We start from the raw sequence: 15447 nt of genomic DNA, 5'->3' as shown, positions 1-15447 counted from the left end.
GTACTGAGCTGGGTGAGGAGGCTATAGCCTCTCACTAGTGCCTATTGCATTGGACTCTGTCACTGCCCACCCAGGGGTTTGCCCTCCTTCCTCCCAGACACCCACTGGATCTTGTTTCTCTTAATGGGATGGGAGGGGAAAAACCCAGAGGAGTGGATCCGACTGCAGAGTAAATCAATCAAGCTTTCATCAGCCAAGGCTTTTGGGATAAAGCCTCCTCCTGTACCCACTCCCCGCAGAGTGGGGCTAGAACCAGGGTGAGGTGAGGGAGGCGCTCACCAGCAGGGCAACACAAGGGCCAGGCCTTTGCTCGAAGGCCCCTGGAAGCAAGACCCTCACTCAGGCCTCGGCGTTGGCCACTGGCTAGGACGGAGGAAGAGCAGGGGCCTGGAAGGTCACCATGTTTCTACCAAGAGCTGGGAACGTGAGCTCTACGCACCCCAGAGACCCTGCCCAGGAGCTGAGGGCTCTTTCTCCTTCATTCCCTCCTTCCCTCTGGGACCGAAGTGAGCCATTTTAGGGATCGCAAGGTACCCAGACAAACTCCTTGCAGTTCACAAACCCATACCTGAAGACCTGAGTCTGCTGGTTATTATTTAACGAGATTTAGGACTACCTGGGCATTTAGAGAAGCCACATCTGGGGGCCCGGGTTGAATTTCAAGGCCAGGTGTTCTTTTTGAGAGGCATCGGTCTGTCCCCTAAGGTCCCCTCTCTGACTACTGGAAGTTCTCAGTGCATGGGGTCAGAGATTATTTAGAGGAAGGAGCTGGGACTAAATAACCACAGACATGCCATGGAAAACTTTCCCACTTGGATGTAGACCCCCAAACCCAGAACTTGATCATTAAAAACATTTTGGTTGTTGTCTTTTTAACTGATATGAAAAAGAACCTATTTGTAGGAGCACAGTCTTCGTCAAGTTTATCAGTCTAAATGTAAATTATCATTAGCTTCCGTGCGCTTTCTGCCCTAACTAGGGGGGTGGGAGAGAAAGCAGGATAGGATGGATGGCTACTTATGGATAAAGTGTTTTAACATTCATTAAGTTGCTGATTGTTGCCCTTCTCAGTGGGTTTTCATGCCAGTAGGTTTATTTAGAGGGAAAACAGAGTTTGCTGTCACCAGGGATCTACTGAGGCAGACTGGGGCGGGGGGTGGCTATCTCATAGACAAAGCTGACACTGCTCGTCACACAGCCTTAGCCAACACCTCCCCTCTGCCCTCTGCCCCCCCATGGGAAGGGGACAGGGACATCCCAGGAGCTTACCTCTTCCAGTGGCAGCTCCCTGAGCAGCGGCAGGGAGCTGGTGAGCAGCCCGATTAGGAAGGGGGTTGGCGAGCATACGATGTCGATCATAGCCGGGGGCAGCACGGGGATGTAGGTGTGCTGCCAGGTGAAGGGGTAGATGACCGCCACCATCGCGTGGCAGCACTTGGACAGCGTGCTGCAGCCAGGGAGAGAAGGAGAAAAGGGGCAGAGTCAGGCGGGGTGTGAAAAATGGGGCCTGCCCAGGCTCACGGGGTGCACAGCCTCCACGGAGGAGGCTGGAGAGAAGTGTCTGCGCTCCAGCCCAAAGGCACATTGATCAGAAAAGGTGTCGGGTGCATATTAGGTATGTCATGGAACCCAGTCCTGACACAGGGTATATCAGGCACACGCAGCCTCTGTGAGGTTTTGAGATGTGGGGAGAGGGACAAATTTAATGCCCGAGCTAATTCTTACAAGTGGGCCTTCGCACGTAAGCTACATTCTTATAAAGTTTGGATGAAATCATTCACTTTCTCCCCACTTCCCCACACCCCCTTCGAAACCAAACCATACCAACTAAAGCCTCAAGGATGCTCACTGTCTTGTTGAAGAGGCTTTAGAGTCTAACGCTACCTTTTCCTTTGTTCTCTTCCATACATCCTCCCAATCAAGCATGAGCACCTAGGTGCAATCGGGGACAACAGGATAACTTTCTTGGTATCCACACGGCAGCAGTCAACCCCAAATGGCTGTTTTGTAAAAAGCGAAACTTGTGTACAGTTACCCCTTACCCAGAATTCGAAACTTAAAGAAATACCAACGGTGGAGAAATATTGGGAGTCTCTCTTAAAGAATAATGGTCATAACATAGCCTTTTGTTGGCAAGCACTGAGCCTTGCTAATCACTCCCCACAATGCTTTGCAGGGTGCCTGCATTCACGCTCGGTTTACTGTTTACTGTTTACTCGGTTTACTGGGCTTACAGTTTAGAATGTCAGCCGTACAGTGAGGAAAGGTAGTGATGACGGCCTTCTGAGTGACAGCTGACTTTCTCTCCTTCCTGGTAAGCGTTCAGTATTGGTAGTGAGCCTGCAGGCTTATATAGCAGGCTCACTACCAAAAATATGCTGCTTCTAAAATGCTGCGGGAAGCTTTTTAGAAGTATGTGCAGTATCAGCATAAAACAGGGTCTGGTGAGGGGCTGGTAGGTTCTGCGCCCTGTGAGGGTCCGGTGGCTTCTCCTGTGAGGTACTGCGTCCTCTGCAGGGTGTGGGCCCTGTAACCAGCATTTCACCCGTTAAGACGCCTTTCGAATGTTGCGTTTGTCTCAGCTATGCTCTGCAAAGTTGCAAGGAAGCTGAGTTCTCGACAGATGAAAGCTCCTTTCCTGTCCCCCTGATGTCAGGCACCTATAATCTCATAGTCATAACATTTTCCTGAGCCCATTAAAAAAAAAAATTACTTAGTGCTGGCTTCTTTAAGGAGAAAAAAGGTGGATTAGAAGATACTGGCCAGCAAGTGAAATAGGCCAGACAGAAAAAGACAAATATTGTATGATCCCACTTACCCGAGGACTTAGAATAGGCATTTCCATGGAGACGAAGTAGAATTGGGGTTACTGGGGACTGGGGGAAGGGAGAATGGGGGGCTGCTGCTTAACGGGTACCGAGTTTCAGTCTAACATGATGAAAAGGTTCTAGAAATGGATAGTACCGATGGTTGCGAACACTCTGAATGTACTTAATGCCACTGAATTGCATGCTTAAAAATGATTAAAATGGTCAGTTTTATGTTACATATACATATATTTTACCAAAATAAAAAAAATTCACTTAGCTTCCAAGCGAGTTCCTGTGAATCTAGCACCCCCGGAAACATCTTTAAAACGTACCTTAGTCCTCCCTTCCACCCCATCTACATTTGGGGCCCCCAAACCTAATAAGGGCAATGTTGAATCTTGTTCGTTTGTCAGTGTGAATCTCCTAACCTTCCTGTCCCCTGTCTTTGCAAACGATCATTCTCTTAATAGTCGCTGGCATCAGGAAACACTGCTTAGTAGCACGGCATCCACGTTTCATCGGTATTTAGCCCTTGTCTTTTCTTTCAAATGATAACAGAGGACAAAGATGCTACCCCAAGATTTTGTTCCTATTACTATACTATCTTCTTTGTTAGCTGAGTGAGACTGAGCCAGGAACATTTAGTTAAGCCTTATACTAAGGAGAGCGATATCAATAATTCAGCCACCAGCGCGGGGTGAAGTGAATTCTGTCTTTCAAAGGATCTTCTCCCAAAGCAGAGAAACTTTTTTCCTAAGGGAGCACCTTCCTCCCAGTTACTCAGCAGTGTTAACGCTTCTAGTGAATTGCTTAGAATTTGTGGGTTAACTTCCTTGATCTATATAGATCACTGAATATGTAGCATATACTTTGTTCTAAAGTTTTTGGATTTTAAGACTAAGCTGTGTTTGTGTGTGGCCAGTCTAAGAAGCTGACCTGCTCACGTACTATACTTGCGAGGTCGCGACTCCGAAAACTACAAGGAGGTTAAAATATAAAGGATAGTTGTGACTAAAGCAGGTTTTTTCAGACTAGTTTGCAACTCATTTTAGAGGGTCCTGAAATATTTTTATTGGGTTGTAATTAGTATTAAAAACAACAAGCGAATAGAATAGAAAATAAAAGTTGCACTTTTTCCGTTGTAAATAACGATCTGTGTATAGGTATTGGGTCTGAATGTAAAATGTACTTCTCATTGTGGACTGTGGTAAAAAGGGTTTGAAACCAATGATTTGGACAGGGAACTGAGCGGCGGTGGGGTGCGGGTGGAGAGTGATGGTCGAGTGGGAACTTTGGTATGTTATATGTCTAACCAGTATGTCTAACTGGGATGTTGGCTTTCATTTCCAAGTGACTACAGGGAGTCCCTTAAAACACACCTTAAGAAGGAATTCTCTGAATGGAGCCTTTTGCATGAAACCCATCTCCTTCTATAGCACATGTTATAAGTTCCTAAATATTCCTTGGAGAAGGAAGTGGATCATGTGGCGGTCTGGGCAGTAGACGCTGTCACCCGTGCTGCACATCGCCGGCCTTTGAAACTCCTAATTTAGTCAATGCCCAGAAGAGAATGAAAATACAGCGCCTGTGTTTAAGAGTCTTTTTACGTTTCAGAGTGTGGTTTAAGGACTTTTGACCAGGCAAGGTATAGAATCACAGAATTTCAGACTCGGAAGCAACCTCAGGGCTAGAGTTCGTCTTCTTTTGAATTTTATAGCTCAAGAACCCGAGGCCACCTCTGCATTCAGGGTGGGGGCAGTTCACAGAGCCGAGGCCGGCCTGCAGACTGGAACAGGTAACAGAGATGCAGAGACAGAAAAGGAGCCATGAAGAGGCACAGTGAGAAGCCTCTGTTGAGAAAAACAGTCTGTTTAAGTTTTCTCGCAATGCAGAGAAAAGGCCTCTTGCCCTTCTGCAGTTTCGTGACTTTGTCCCTAGGAGGAAGTAACTGCTCCCTCCCTCCTCCCTGCTGCTATAGCAGGCCTTGTCTCCTACGTGAAGCCCTGTGCTGCCCCACAGGGCCAGGGAGGACCCCCGCCCAAGGCCCCAGTTCAGCTGCAGTGACTGGGAACCAACTGGATGAGGAAGGCAGTTGGAACAAGTTTTTTAAAAAATGATAACGAAGCCAGTGACATAGGGCGGGTGAATACATGTCGCAGAAAGAAAGCTACACCTCATTCAGTTAACTGGAACGCAGTGAGCTAAAGGACAACCGTATTCAATTGTCATGGGGACAAATGATGACAACTCATCATCTGTCGAACCTGGGTAACCTGCTGGCCATGTACGTAGGTGCTGCCACCGTTGACTATTTTTCCTAACAAGCAATTTGTTTGTTTGCTTGTTTCTTAAAGAGTCCGACTCTCGCTGCACTGCCGCAGCTGGGTCGAACGTGTCCATGCCCGGTCGTCATCGGCGCCGGGCGGCTGGCACCTGTGAAACGACGTGACAGGTGGGCACTGTTGAGGAGCGGCTTGTTCCTCTTGCTCTCTAGCCCACATCAATGTTCTTTAAAAAATGCCTCTCGCAACACTAGAAAGAAAGGTCCAATTCTGCAAAAAATCAGTTAGTGGCTGCTTTTCCCCAAACGTCAGCAGTGGAGGAACAAAGGGATTATTTTGAGTGTGGCTGAAGTGTTTTTCACAATCTCTGCTGCAAGCGCTAATTGTATTCACCAACTCACAAAGGCTAGCGGAGCCTCAAGGCGGATGGGCGGTGGGCGCCACTAGGGTCGGGGGTCTCTTAGGAATGAGCAGTCTCTGGTTCTGGGGATACTCAAGATGAGTCTTCAGGTGTGCCCGCCGCACTGCCTGACTGAGCACCTGCGGGAGGTGGTGGGGGAGGAGAGGCGGTGTTGCTGAGGGAAGTGAAGTCCCAGGGAGAGAGCCTGGCAGCTGGCGGCTGGCATTCCATGCATTACATCGGGGCGGAGGAGGGGAACGCCAGCACTGGAGCAGTGATCAGCTTGTAAAGCGGGGGAGGGGGGCGGTGGACATGCCCCAGTGGGAGTTAGGCTGGGACACAGGGCTGAAAGCTGGGCATAGGTGAGAAGGGTCGGGCCCAGAATGCTTTGCTCTTTGGTGGGTGGTGGTTCCTGAGGGCTGAAGCATTCGTGTCGAGACGTCAGGATGCACCCACGAATGCTAACTGGAGAATACATTTCGGTTCTGGTGCGCCTCAGCCCCTGCGCCATGTGTGGGGTTACTATGCTCAGCAGCCTTGCAACTCACCTAGGAACTAATAAGAGTTAAGCATATAGCATCTTCTAAGATGCTACCAGAAGAGTCAACAATGAGTTTCCGGAGTTAGACAGACACCCCGGGAATCTGCAGGATGAGCCCATCGCCACCCTTCGGTATCCCAAGCAGAGCGTCCCTCCTGTCAGTGCATGGCTCCCCGGAACAGGGGCGAAAGGCACTCTTTGCTCTGGTGCTGGCGAGACGTAGTGGGAGGTGGGTGTCACCATGCGCTGGCTGCCACGTTTCCACTACTGTACTTTCAAACCCTGAAGTAATGTGCCATCGAGTTTAAAAAGAACACGGGCTGGGCCTCGAGAAAACTGTGTGATGTCAGGTAAAGAAAGCCCTGAACGTCGCCATGCCTCAGATTTTTCTTCTGTAAAATAAGGAATATGGACTAGATAATTTCAAATGTCCTTCCAGCTTTAATGTCCACAAGCTATGAATCTATAAGACAGAGAAGCCGGGAGCTGGAAACAGCCGAAACTGAAAAGAACCAAGGCTTGTCACTGGAAGGTAAATCTAGGGCTCATCAGCAGAGAGAGGGCAGAAGAGCATCGGTGACATCTCACTCTGAGAACTAACATGAAAGTGTGGGAGTGGTCTTGAGCTGCCGTAGTAAGCACCCCCCAAAACTACAACACACAGAAGGCAGGGGTCTGACTCAGGGAGAAGAACTGGAGTAAGTTTCCAGCCCAAGATTCTGTTAGGGATGGCGCTGGAGCGGAACACCACGATGTGTGCTCTGCTTTCTCTCAATGCTCCAAATGTTATCTTCTTGGTGTTCATATGCAAAAATAGGTAGTTAATGTTTAATGAGACTGATGCCATCGTTACGAAAATTGCATTTTTCATAGAACTTTGCCGAATCAAATGTATGTATCTCTAGGATGCTATCAGCCACTCTGAGGACCTCCGAAATAGGTTTTTGGACACCAGAGCACCAAAATGGCAGCTATTCACACTTTCGGGTAGGCCCTGGGCAAACTCATCCATCTACAGAGGGCGCGCTCACAAACCCAAACTTTTTCTCAGTGGCAAACATTGATGGGTGTAACTGATTCAAGGCAGGATGTGGGACCCCCATTTATGCTCACAGAAACTGACTAAAAATGAACTAAAAGGATGAATGTGCATAGCTACATATGAACTTATTTGTGTAGTTGCCCACATGTCAAAACCAAGGCTCAAACTTCAGCATTTGTCAAGATTTGACCACCTAATCTTACTTATAATTGGATAGCAGTCTGTCATTCAGCTTCTGACCTTTTGGCACTATATTTAAAAAACAGTAAATTTCTTGCATATTAAAAACTTTGTTCCATCTAAAATTTTTGTACAAATTTGTTAATGTGCAGCTCTGGTTTGATTATTCAGCCTGGTCTGTAGGTTTAGCCAAAACACTGGGAACTGAAATTCATAAACTAAAAAACAAAATGTTTATCATCAAGGAAATGAAGAAGGGGTATAGGGAAGTATTTATTTGGGTTGTTATGACAACAGAACAAGCCATCGCAACAACATTCTTTCTTTTCCATCTGTCAGACATTGGCTTGACAGCGCCTTAAGAAACACTCAATGTCCACCCTAAAGATGAAACGGAGCAAAAATGTTATTCTAAATTTGGTGGATTTTTGGCTCGGCTTGAAACCCTTTTGTAACTCATGCAATATTTGCTGCGACTCCCTGCTCTTTCCTCTTGCAGTGGGCAGACTCACTGGCAATGATGAGTAAATAAATCGTGTGGTCGGGGGAGGGTGCTGGCAGCAGTGACTATGAGCCTAAAGCTGGCTAACGTCCACCCTGGAACGAATGTCACAGGGCCACTCGCTGAGTTTGTGGTGGGCCCTGTTCTCACGGCTGCTCTGGCATTGAAAAGATCAGGGCTATGGACAGAAACCAGAAGAATGAGGAGGTCTGCTTCCACGTGCAGCTGAACAGGGCTGGAAACTGGTGCACGCGTGGCGGGTAGAGAATCGTGCCATGGTGATAGGGATGAAAGGACCGGCTGGAACCGATGCTGAAGCTTTCCTCACAGACTTTTCCAGGTCAGACAACTGGCAGCCAGCAAGTGGCGCCCAAGCCCTTGTTTGTCACGGCTTGGCCGAAGAACCCCAAATTCTCTGTAGCTATTGTCCCATGACTCAGCCAGAGCTAGGTGGACACTGATGCCTCCTCAGGTGGAGCAGGCTGGGGAAAGGAAGCTGGGTTCTGGCTTTCTCGCTCGGCACCCTCACACGCACGATGCTCTTGGTGGAGTTCCCGTGCTCTGATCATTAGCTCATGATAGCTAATAGCATAGTCACCGTCTTACAAGTGAGTCAGACGTTCCTGTACCGGCTCACTTGGCCTGTTAGGGGAGGGAGCACAACTGAGGGTCAGAGGGACCCCAAAAGAGAAGGCCGAGCTGAGGCCCCCAGAAGTATACAATAAAAGCTGCCAGAGGAGGCAGAGGCGGTACAGTCTAGCATGGTCTAGGGCAGAGGCCCGGGGAGGCCACCGATGTCTGCGAAGCCCGTGAGAGCGAACCATGACACGGTGTGTATTTACCCTAACGCACATAAGGTTAAGAGGGGCATTAAGGAACCCTTGTGTCCTCGGCATCTCACCAGCTCTGAAGCGCCCATGATTAGGATCCCGCTAAGGTAGGAAGCAGCAGCAGGAACACACTATCCAGATGAGGGTATGTGAGGGTGGGAAAGCGGGGAGGTCTCATTTCTCTTGGATGAAATGCCCTGTGATTTTATTAACGGTGCCCCCTGGGCACGTCCACGTTCATAAAATCACAGGGCATTTCAGCCAAGAGGCCCCAAAGAAATTCTATAGTCCACTCCCCCATTTTACCACTGGGCAGATGAGGCGGTGGTCCCCTGGGACACTTTGGGAAGCACAGGAAGCCTGAGGGATGACACTTGGGCCAGGACTAGGGGGCTTAGCAGGTTCTGGCCAGGATCACTGGGAGAGCAGGTATCAAGGAACGTAGTCCCAGAAGGCCAGAGCACTCTGGCCCGTGGAGTCAGAGAATTTCAGAGCTCGGAGAGACTTTGCAGGTCACCCAGTCCCATCTACCTCACTGGGGCCCTGGCGGGAAGGCCATAAAGGGAGACAGGGCCCTGGGGAGACAAGCACCGCCATCTTAGCTTCTTCGGGAGATGATTCTGGCCTGACTGCCAAGCACAAAGGGGTCCTAATGGCATCTTTTTAAAGACCTTCCTTGCTCATATTTCTTAGACAGACGGCCTCGGCCAGCCCTTCACGCCCACCCCAGATCCTGCTCGTTTTCCCTGGAGCCAGGCTCCCGCACTAACCACTTCCTCGAGCAAAGGGGCTTAAGCTCTCTGTGCCTTTTAGTTTCCTAATAATAGAACGCATCTGACTGAGCTGTGAGCGCCTGAAAGAAGACAGGTCAAGCCCTCGGGAGAGCAGGGCAGAGGCACCGCTGCCGCTGTGCTGCGGTCGTTCCCGTCAGGCGCGTCGGGCTCGCGTTTCCATTGCTTCCTGCCTCCGGCTCTGTGGGCCGTTACTTATTTATTTTTCCACCTAGTCTGCTTGGAACTAGTGTTGGGTAGAAAGATAGTTTATTGGGCAAGAGAGAAAACATTTTGAAACTACTTGTAACAGAAAAAGCACTGCTGCCTTTGGGGACAACGAGACACCAGAATTCTCGCAAGTCAGAGCTATGAGGGGCCTGGGTGCCGACGAGCCCCTGTGTCATAAATGAGGAGACCCAGGGCCAACAGCTGAGGATGATCGGGTCCCTCCCGACTCTGGGAAGGCTGTCCCTGGGTGATCAGAGAGGAACACATAAGTCTGAAAGCTAGTAAAGGGCCCCAAAATGTAATTAAGGTATTTTCCTCACACACCACGCACACCTACAATAATTAGTGCACCAAGGAGGGCATTATTCACACCCCTGCAGCCTCCTCCTCCTCTATAAACACCCCATCTCCTCAGCGCCCACATCTGGCAGCTGCTGCAAAAGAAAACACCCAGTGGGCAACGTGTGCCTAGAAGAACCACTTACAGCAGCCTGCATTTTACGCCCCCTCATGGGTGTCTGCTGTTTGAAAAGACCAAGTCTCTAAGGGCAGAACGGCAGGCACCCAGGACGGCGGGATGAGGAGAGAAACTCCACAGTCCCTCCAGCCAGACCGAGAAGCAACCATCTCCTCCACAAAGCTGCCCGGAGCCGTGAGGAGGCGCTGGGGCAGGTCCGTTTGCGGGGTGGGGGGTCCCTTCCTGTCCTTGGTCTCTCATCACCGCAGCTCTGTGGGAGGGGCTGCCCCAGCGTCCGTCCTGTCAACCCAGAAATCTGTCCAGGGACAAGGGAGAGGTGGCCAAGTCATCTCTGTCCTAAGCACTTCCAAGTGTCTTGGTGCCCTGAGCCTCTGCCACCTCCCCTCTGCCGCCCCTCGGGGATACGTCTGTCTTTGCCGAGGCTCCCTCCCTTTCTGTTCCCACCTGCTCTCTCTTTGCACTTTGAAGATACTCTCTGTTCTCAGTGGAGGACGCCTGCTGGAGTGCGGGTGTCCCGGTCCTCAACTGGCCGACTTCTCTCTGGCCGTGCCCATCTCCTCAGACACTTTTTCAGGCGGGACCCTCCGGGAGCCTAACATCTCCTAACAAGCTCCTCAGGGGACTGTCTGCCCCTGTCTGGGCCCCGGTGGGCACGAGATTGACTCCCTGGCCTTTGCTTCTTGCCTAGGCCTTTCCGAGATCATCCCCTTCCCTTTCCCCAGAGGCTAGCCTGGGAATCGACAACTGGAAGACTAGGGGGCACGGAGGGGGGCTGCTGGGGGACGGGGAATGCTACTTGACTGCTGATGAAACCCTACCCCGGCCACTGAAGGGTTATTACTCATCCTTCGCTTCCAGAGCCCCAACCTTGAGAACTCTCTGGTCTGAATTCCCCAGGGCCCAGGGTCCTTGGCAGCCGCCCAGCGCCCAGCACCAGCTGCGGCTGAGAGACAGAGCCTGCTTCCTGAGCTGACAATAACTGTGACTTTAAAAGTGAGGCGCTAACTGAACAACAGGGCGGGGGCAGGATGGGAATAGCCAAGTGCCTGCCAGTCCTGAGGGGAGCTGTCAGAAAGGTGACCGGATGGGCGGGTGGGGAGAGGGCGGGCTCTGCATTCACAGGGTCCCCCCACTTCTTTCCTTTTCTTCTTCCTTCCTTTTGTCTTCCAGAGTCGTGAGGTGCATTTCCTCTCCGAACCACGGTTCGATTTCTGTGTTTTTGGCATGTCTTCTTTCCAGATGGACCCCTCAGCTGGCCTCACCTGCTTCTCCTGGTCGGCTGGGTGGCTGGCCCTCAGCGGGCCCCATGTCTCAGGCCCTCCTGGAGTGGCGGCCACCACTCACGTCTCTGTGTCCGCAGTTCCAAATCGGAGAAGGCTCTGATTCAGTATTTTGTGATGATGAAAATGCCTGGAATTCTTTTTAAAAGTTCAGAATGACTGCAAATCCTTATCTGCATCCTTGATTTGTCACATGACCCTTGCAAATCACTGAATGTGACCATTGTGACGTGGGTGGCATCTTACCGGGCAGTGAGTGGGTGTGATTGTGTGCGACCGTAACTCTGAGAGGAAGGATGTGCCCTTTAGTGGGGCCCTGCGGCCCTTCCGTGAGCCAGTCTGCCCCTCTGCATGCCCCTCACTTCCCACTCTTGTACAGACAGCCCCTTTTGCCTGAGGTCCCCCCGCCCCCCAGCTCTGGGAGTGAGCGCCCTTCTCAGTCCCCAAGGCACAGCACCCCTAGCGAGCCCTCAAGCACAGTACTGCTCACTTCTCTGTCCTCCCACCAGACTGACAGCTCCTTTGGGGCAGCTCTGCATGCCCTCGCCTCCCCGCCCCCGCGCCCCCGCGCCCCGCACATGGCTGAGCGAGTGGAAAGCAGGCTGTGGGCAGGCGTGGCAGAGTGCGGGCCTGTCGCTGTGCGCCACCGGCGACTCCAGACCCCCAGCCACAGGTGCCCACCGGCTCGCACTCTCACTTCGGTGGAGTGACCTCGGTGACCCCAGGCAATCACCTGGCCTCCAGACTTCAGACAGTCTAAGGCTGCCTGTATTCAAACACTCTAGCGGAAGTAGCCAAGCTGGGTACCTGAGCTTGTCCGCGATAAAGATGACCCTCCTTTCCAGAAGCAGGGAGGCAAAGACACCGAGCAGGTGGCGGACGCTGAGAGAGGAGAAGAGAGACTCAAAGTCCACGTGTTCGAGCCGGGAGTCCAGCGGGCGGCACAGTTCAATCACCTGCCAGGAACAGGAGCGGCTGTGACGAGGGGCCCGGCCTGCCCAGCCAGGCCTCTCACACATCCGGTCATCCCAGCAGGGGCGGCCCACTAGCGGGGGCAAAGGGAAAGGACAAGAAGATCCCAGGGAAGAACGGGCCCTGCACTCAACTACAAGACTGAGGACAGTTTGCACGGAGGTCGGGAGAGAGGACGGCTGAAGCGGTGGCCCTTGGCCCACAATGATCGGAGGCTGTCCCCAGCAATGACATATCTGGACTTCCCAGGGGAGGTCTATGCCTGCTGAAAACTTGCTGTCCCTGAGAGGCCCACAGGCACGCGTCTCTGTCTCCAGGGACGTCACCGGCTGGAATGGGTCACCGGCTCACGCAGAAGGACCAGCAGATCCGAGCAGCGCTTCCCAGACTCGCCTCCTTCAGGAGGCATTCCCAGTGAACCCAACCCCACCCCACCCCAACGCTTCCGGAGTGACGTCTTCCAGCCTGTATTCAAGTGTATATCTTCACGTTCCAAACCTGCAGAAATGTTCCTGAATTCTGCTCCAGCCACTACTCGTGTGCACGGTTTTACTCTGTAAGTAGCTGGCTCTCTCACGGTGAGTGGAGACTGGTTTTTACTCTCAGTTCAGCACCTGCCCCGTGCTGCCCTCACAGTGGGGCCCGCTAGTGCTGACATCCCCAAGGTCAAGTTGCCTGCCTCTGAGGTGGGATGGTTCTCCAGCCACAGGGAGACTGTTCCTCTCCATGCTGAGAAACTGGGTTGCTCCAGAGCCTATCTCCACAGGCGACCTGCTTTTCCAAGGGCCTCTGGAACTAGAGACCCAAGTTTGAGTGAGATCTGCCTTCTGAGGTCCACAGAGCCACATACAGGAAATGGGAAAAATGCAAACAAGCTCCTGCATCAAATCGCAGCCCAGCCAAGAACAAGGACATGCTTCAGAGTCTAAGGTGAATAAAAAGTGGTACCTGAGCTTGTCTTCCCTGAAAGAATCTGTTTGACATGACAGTTACAGAGGTGATACAGACACACACACATACAAAAAGTAAATAGATTCATATGTAATTTATGAATGTAATGGGCTACTGAGAGAAGCCAGGGATGTTCGGCGTGGTCCCTAACCTGTGAGGCCAACGTCAGGCAAAAAGACACCACGTGCTGCCAGGGTTGCTCTCTGGGCCAGAATCCTGGGCCGGATGGACTAGACTTAGGGTGGAATCCATGATGCCCGAGGAGCAGGAGGACATCATCGAATGTGACAGGCCACTGAGAGCCAACCCCTCGGACCACTGGGACGGGGCCGTTGGGGCCCCTCTCTCCCCGAGGAGAGGAAAGGAATGTGAGTGCTTACGTACCTCAGTGCCCGACCCCGGCAGGAAGTTCCTGACGACAATGGTTTTGCCCAGGGCTGGGAAGGGGGCCTCCATGACACTCCTCATGAGGGGCTGTACCAGCGCAGGAGAGATGCCGCGTCGTTTTTCCACCTCGTCCAAGATCTGCGAGGACAGAAAGCAGCTCAGCCATCCCGAAGTCAGGGCACCGAGCTCTGCTGCAGATGAAGTGGGCCTGCCCCGGAGACTGAAGAATTATGGGGAGGCCCCTGCCAGCCTTATCAGGCCAAACTTACAGTCTCTTCCACTCTTTGTCATTACCCTGATTCTCTGTGATCTCTGTGTCATTACCCCTCCCCTCTGTGATCACTCCCTTTGCCATGTGACTTTGCGGGTCCTCCCACTGAAGAAGTGAAGTACAGTTCCTTGCCCCCGTGACTTTCAGTTTGGCCATATGGTCTCTTGGACTAATAACACATGCCCTCTTGGTAGAAGCGATACGCCCCGAGAGGGTAAAAGTGGTTCTTGGGGGTGGTAGTGAAAAAATGTAGAAATTATAATGGTTTTTAGCAGTCTGAGGGGCCACATAAACGGACATCAGGTACATCTGTGGAACCAGATTTTTTCAGGGAAATGCAAACCGAAACCACAATGAGATACCACTTCACACTCTCGGGATGGCTATAATTAAAGGACAGATAGTAACGAGTGTCGAGGAAGAAGCGGAGTAATTAGAATCCTCAGACACTGCTGGTGGAGCCCCTCTGGAAAACGGTTTGGCGGCCCCTCCAAATTTGAACGTCATATGATCATCATTAGAACATCATTAGAATCATCGTATGATCCAGCAATTCCAGTTCCACGTATAAACGCCAAAGAACTGAAAGCAGGGACTCCAACGGATACTTGTACGTCCACGTTCACAGGAGCATAATTCACAGCAACTAAAAGATGGAAATAACCCAGATGTCCACCAACAGACGAACGGATAAACAGTGTGGTACATACATCCCATGGAATGTTAGTCAGCCTTAAAAAGGAAGGAAATTCTGACACATGCTCCAACATGGATGAACCTCGAGGACATTGTGCCACGTGAAATAAGCCAGTCATGAAAGTACGCTGTATGACATGAAAGTATGTTGTATGATTCCACTTACATGAGACCCCAAAGTAGTCAAACTCATAGGGACAGAAAGTAGAACAGTGGTTACCAGCTGCTGGGGGAGGAGTGACTGGGGAGTTAGTGTTTAATGGGTTCAGAGGTTTAGTTCTGGAAGATGAAAACAGGTCTGGAGATGGATGGTGGTGATGGCTGCACGACAAAGTAATGTACTTAATGGCACCGACGGTATACTCAAAAATAATGAAAATGACGAATTTATGTTATGTACATTTTAGCACAATAAAAAGAAAATAATGTGACAAAAATGAAAAAGAATTTCATGTGGAGGGGAGGCAGTTAAGGGAAAAAGCATCTAAAAGGCTGCTTAGGGGAACAATACTGGAAAAAGGGTTGAGGGATGCCAGGCTAACAGAACGAGTGTGCCCGTCCGGAGCCCAGGCCTTTGGGGACGGACTCGTGTGTTTCTGCTGGCCCTCGAGCGCCTCTGCCGTCGCCCCGAGACGAGTGCACACGGGCACCTCACTGTCTAAGAGGGTGACAGACTGGTGGGGCAGCCCCAGCCCCAGACTTGCTGCCCAAAGCAGAGATCAGCCAGCCTAGACCAGCCTACCCACAGCACATGAGCGAGCCCAGCAGCGGTCAGCAGGGACGAACCCCAGCCGACCTGCACGTCTGTGAGAATAAACGATTCC

The 15447-nt window shown here is 51.4% G+C and overlaps 1 protein-coding gene across 1 annotated transcript in view; it reads right to left on the bottom strand.

Annotated features, from left to right (window-relative positions):
• The window catches only part of DENND2A (DENN domain containing 2A), a 91957-nt gene that overhangs the window by 8646 nt on the left and 67864 nt on the right, over window positions 1–15447 (bottom strand). The window contains exons 13-15 of the mRNA XM_015588359.2: window positions 13654–13794; window positions 12154–12302; window positions 1255–1447 (exon numbers count right to left, since the gene is read on the bottom strand). Of these exons, the coding sequence (XP_015443845.1) occupies window positions 1255–1447; window positions 12154–12302; window positions 13654–13794 (483 nt within the window). The remainder of the gene's footprint in view (window positions 1–1254; window positions 1448–12153; window positions 12303–13653; window positions 13795–15447) is intronic.

This window comes from Pteropus alecto, unplaced genomic scaffold, assembly GCF_000325575.1.
Source record: "Pteropus alecto unplaced genomic scaffold, ASM32557v1 scaffold22, whole genome shotgun sequence".
NCBI lineage: Eukaryota > Metazoa > Chordata > Mammalia > Chiroptera > Pteropodidae > Pteropus > Pteropus alecto.
This window is presented reverse-complemented; position numbering and strand designations above follow the sequence as displayed.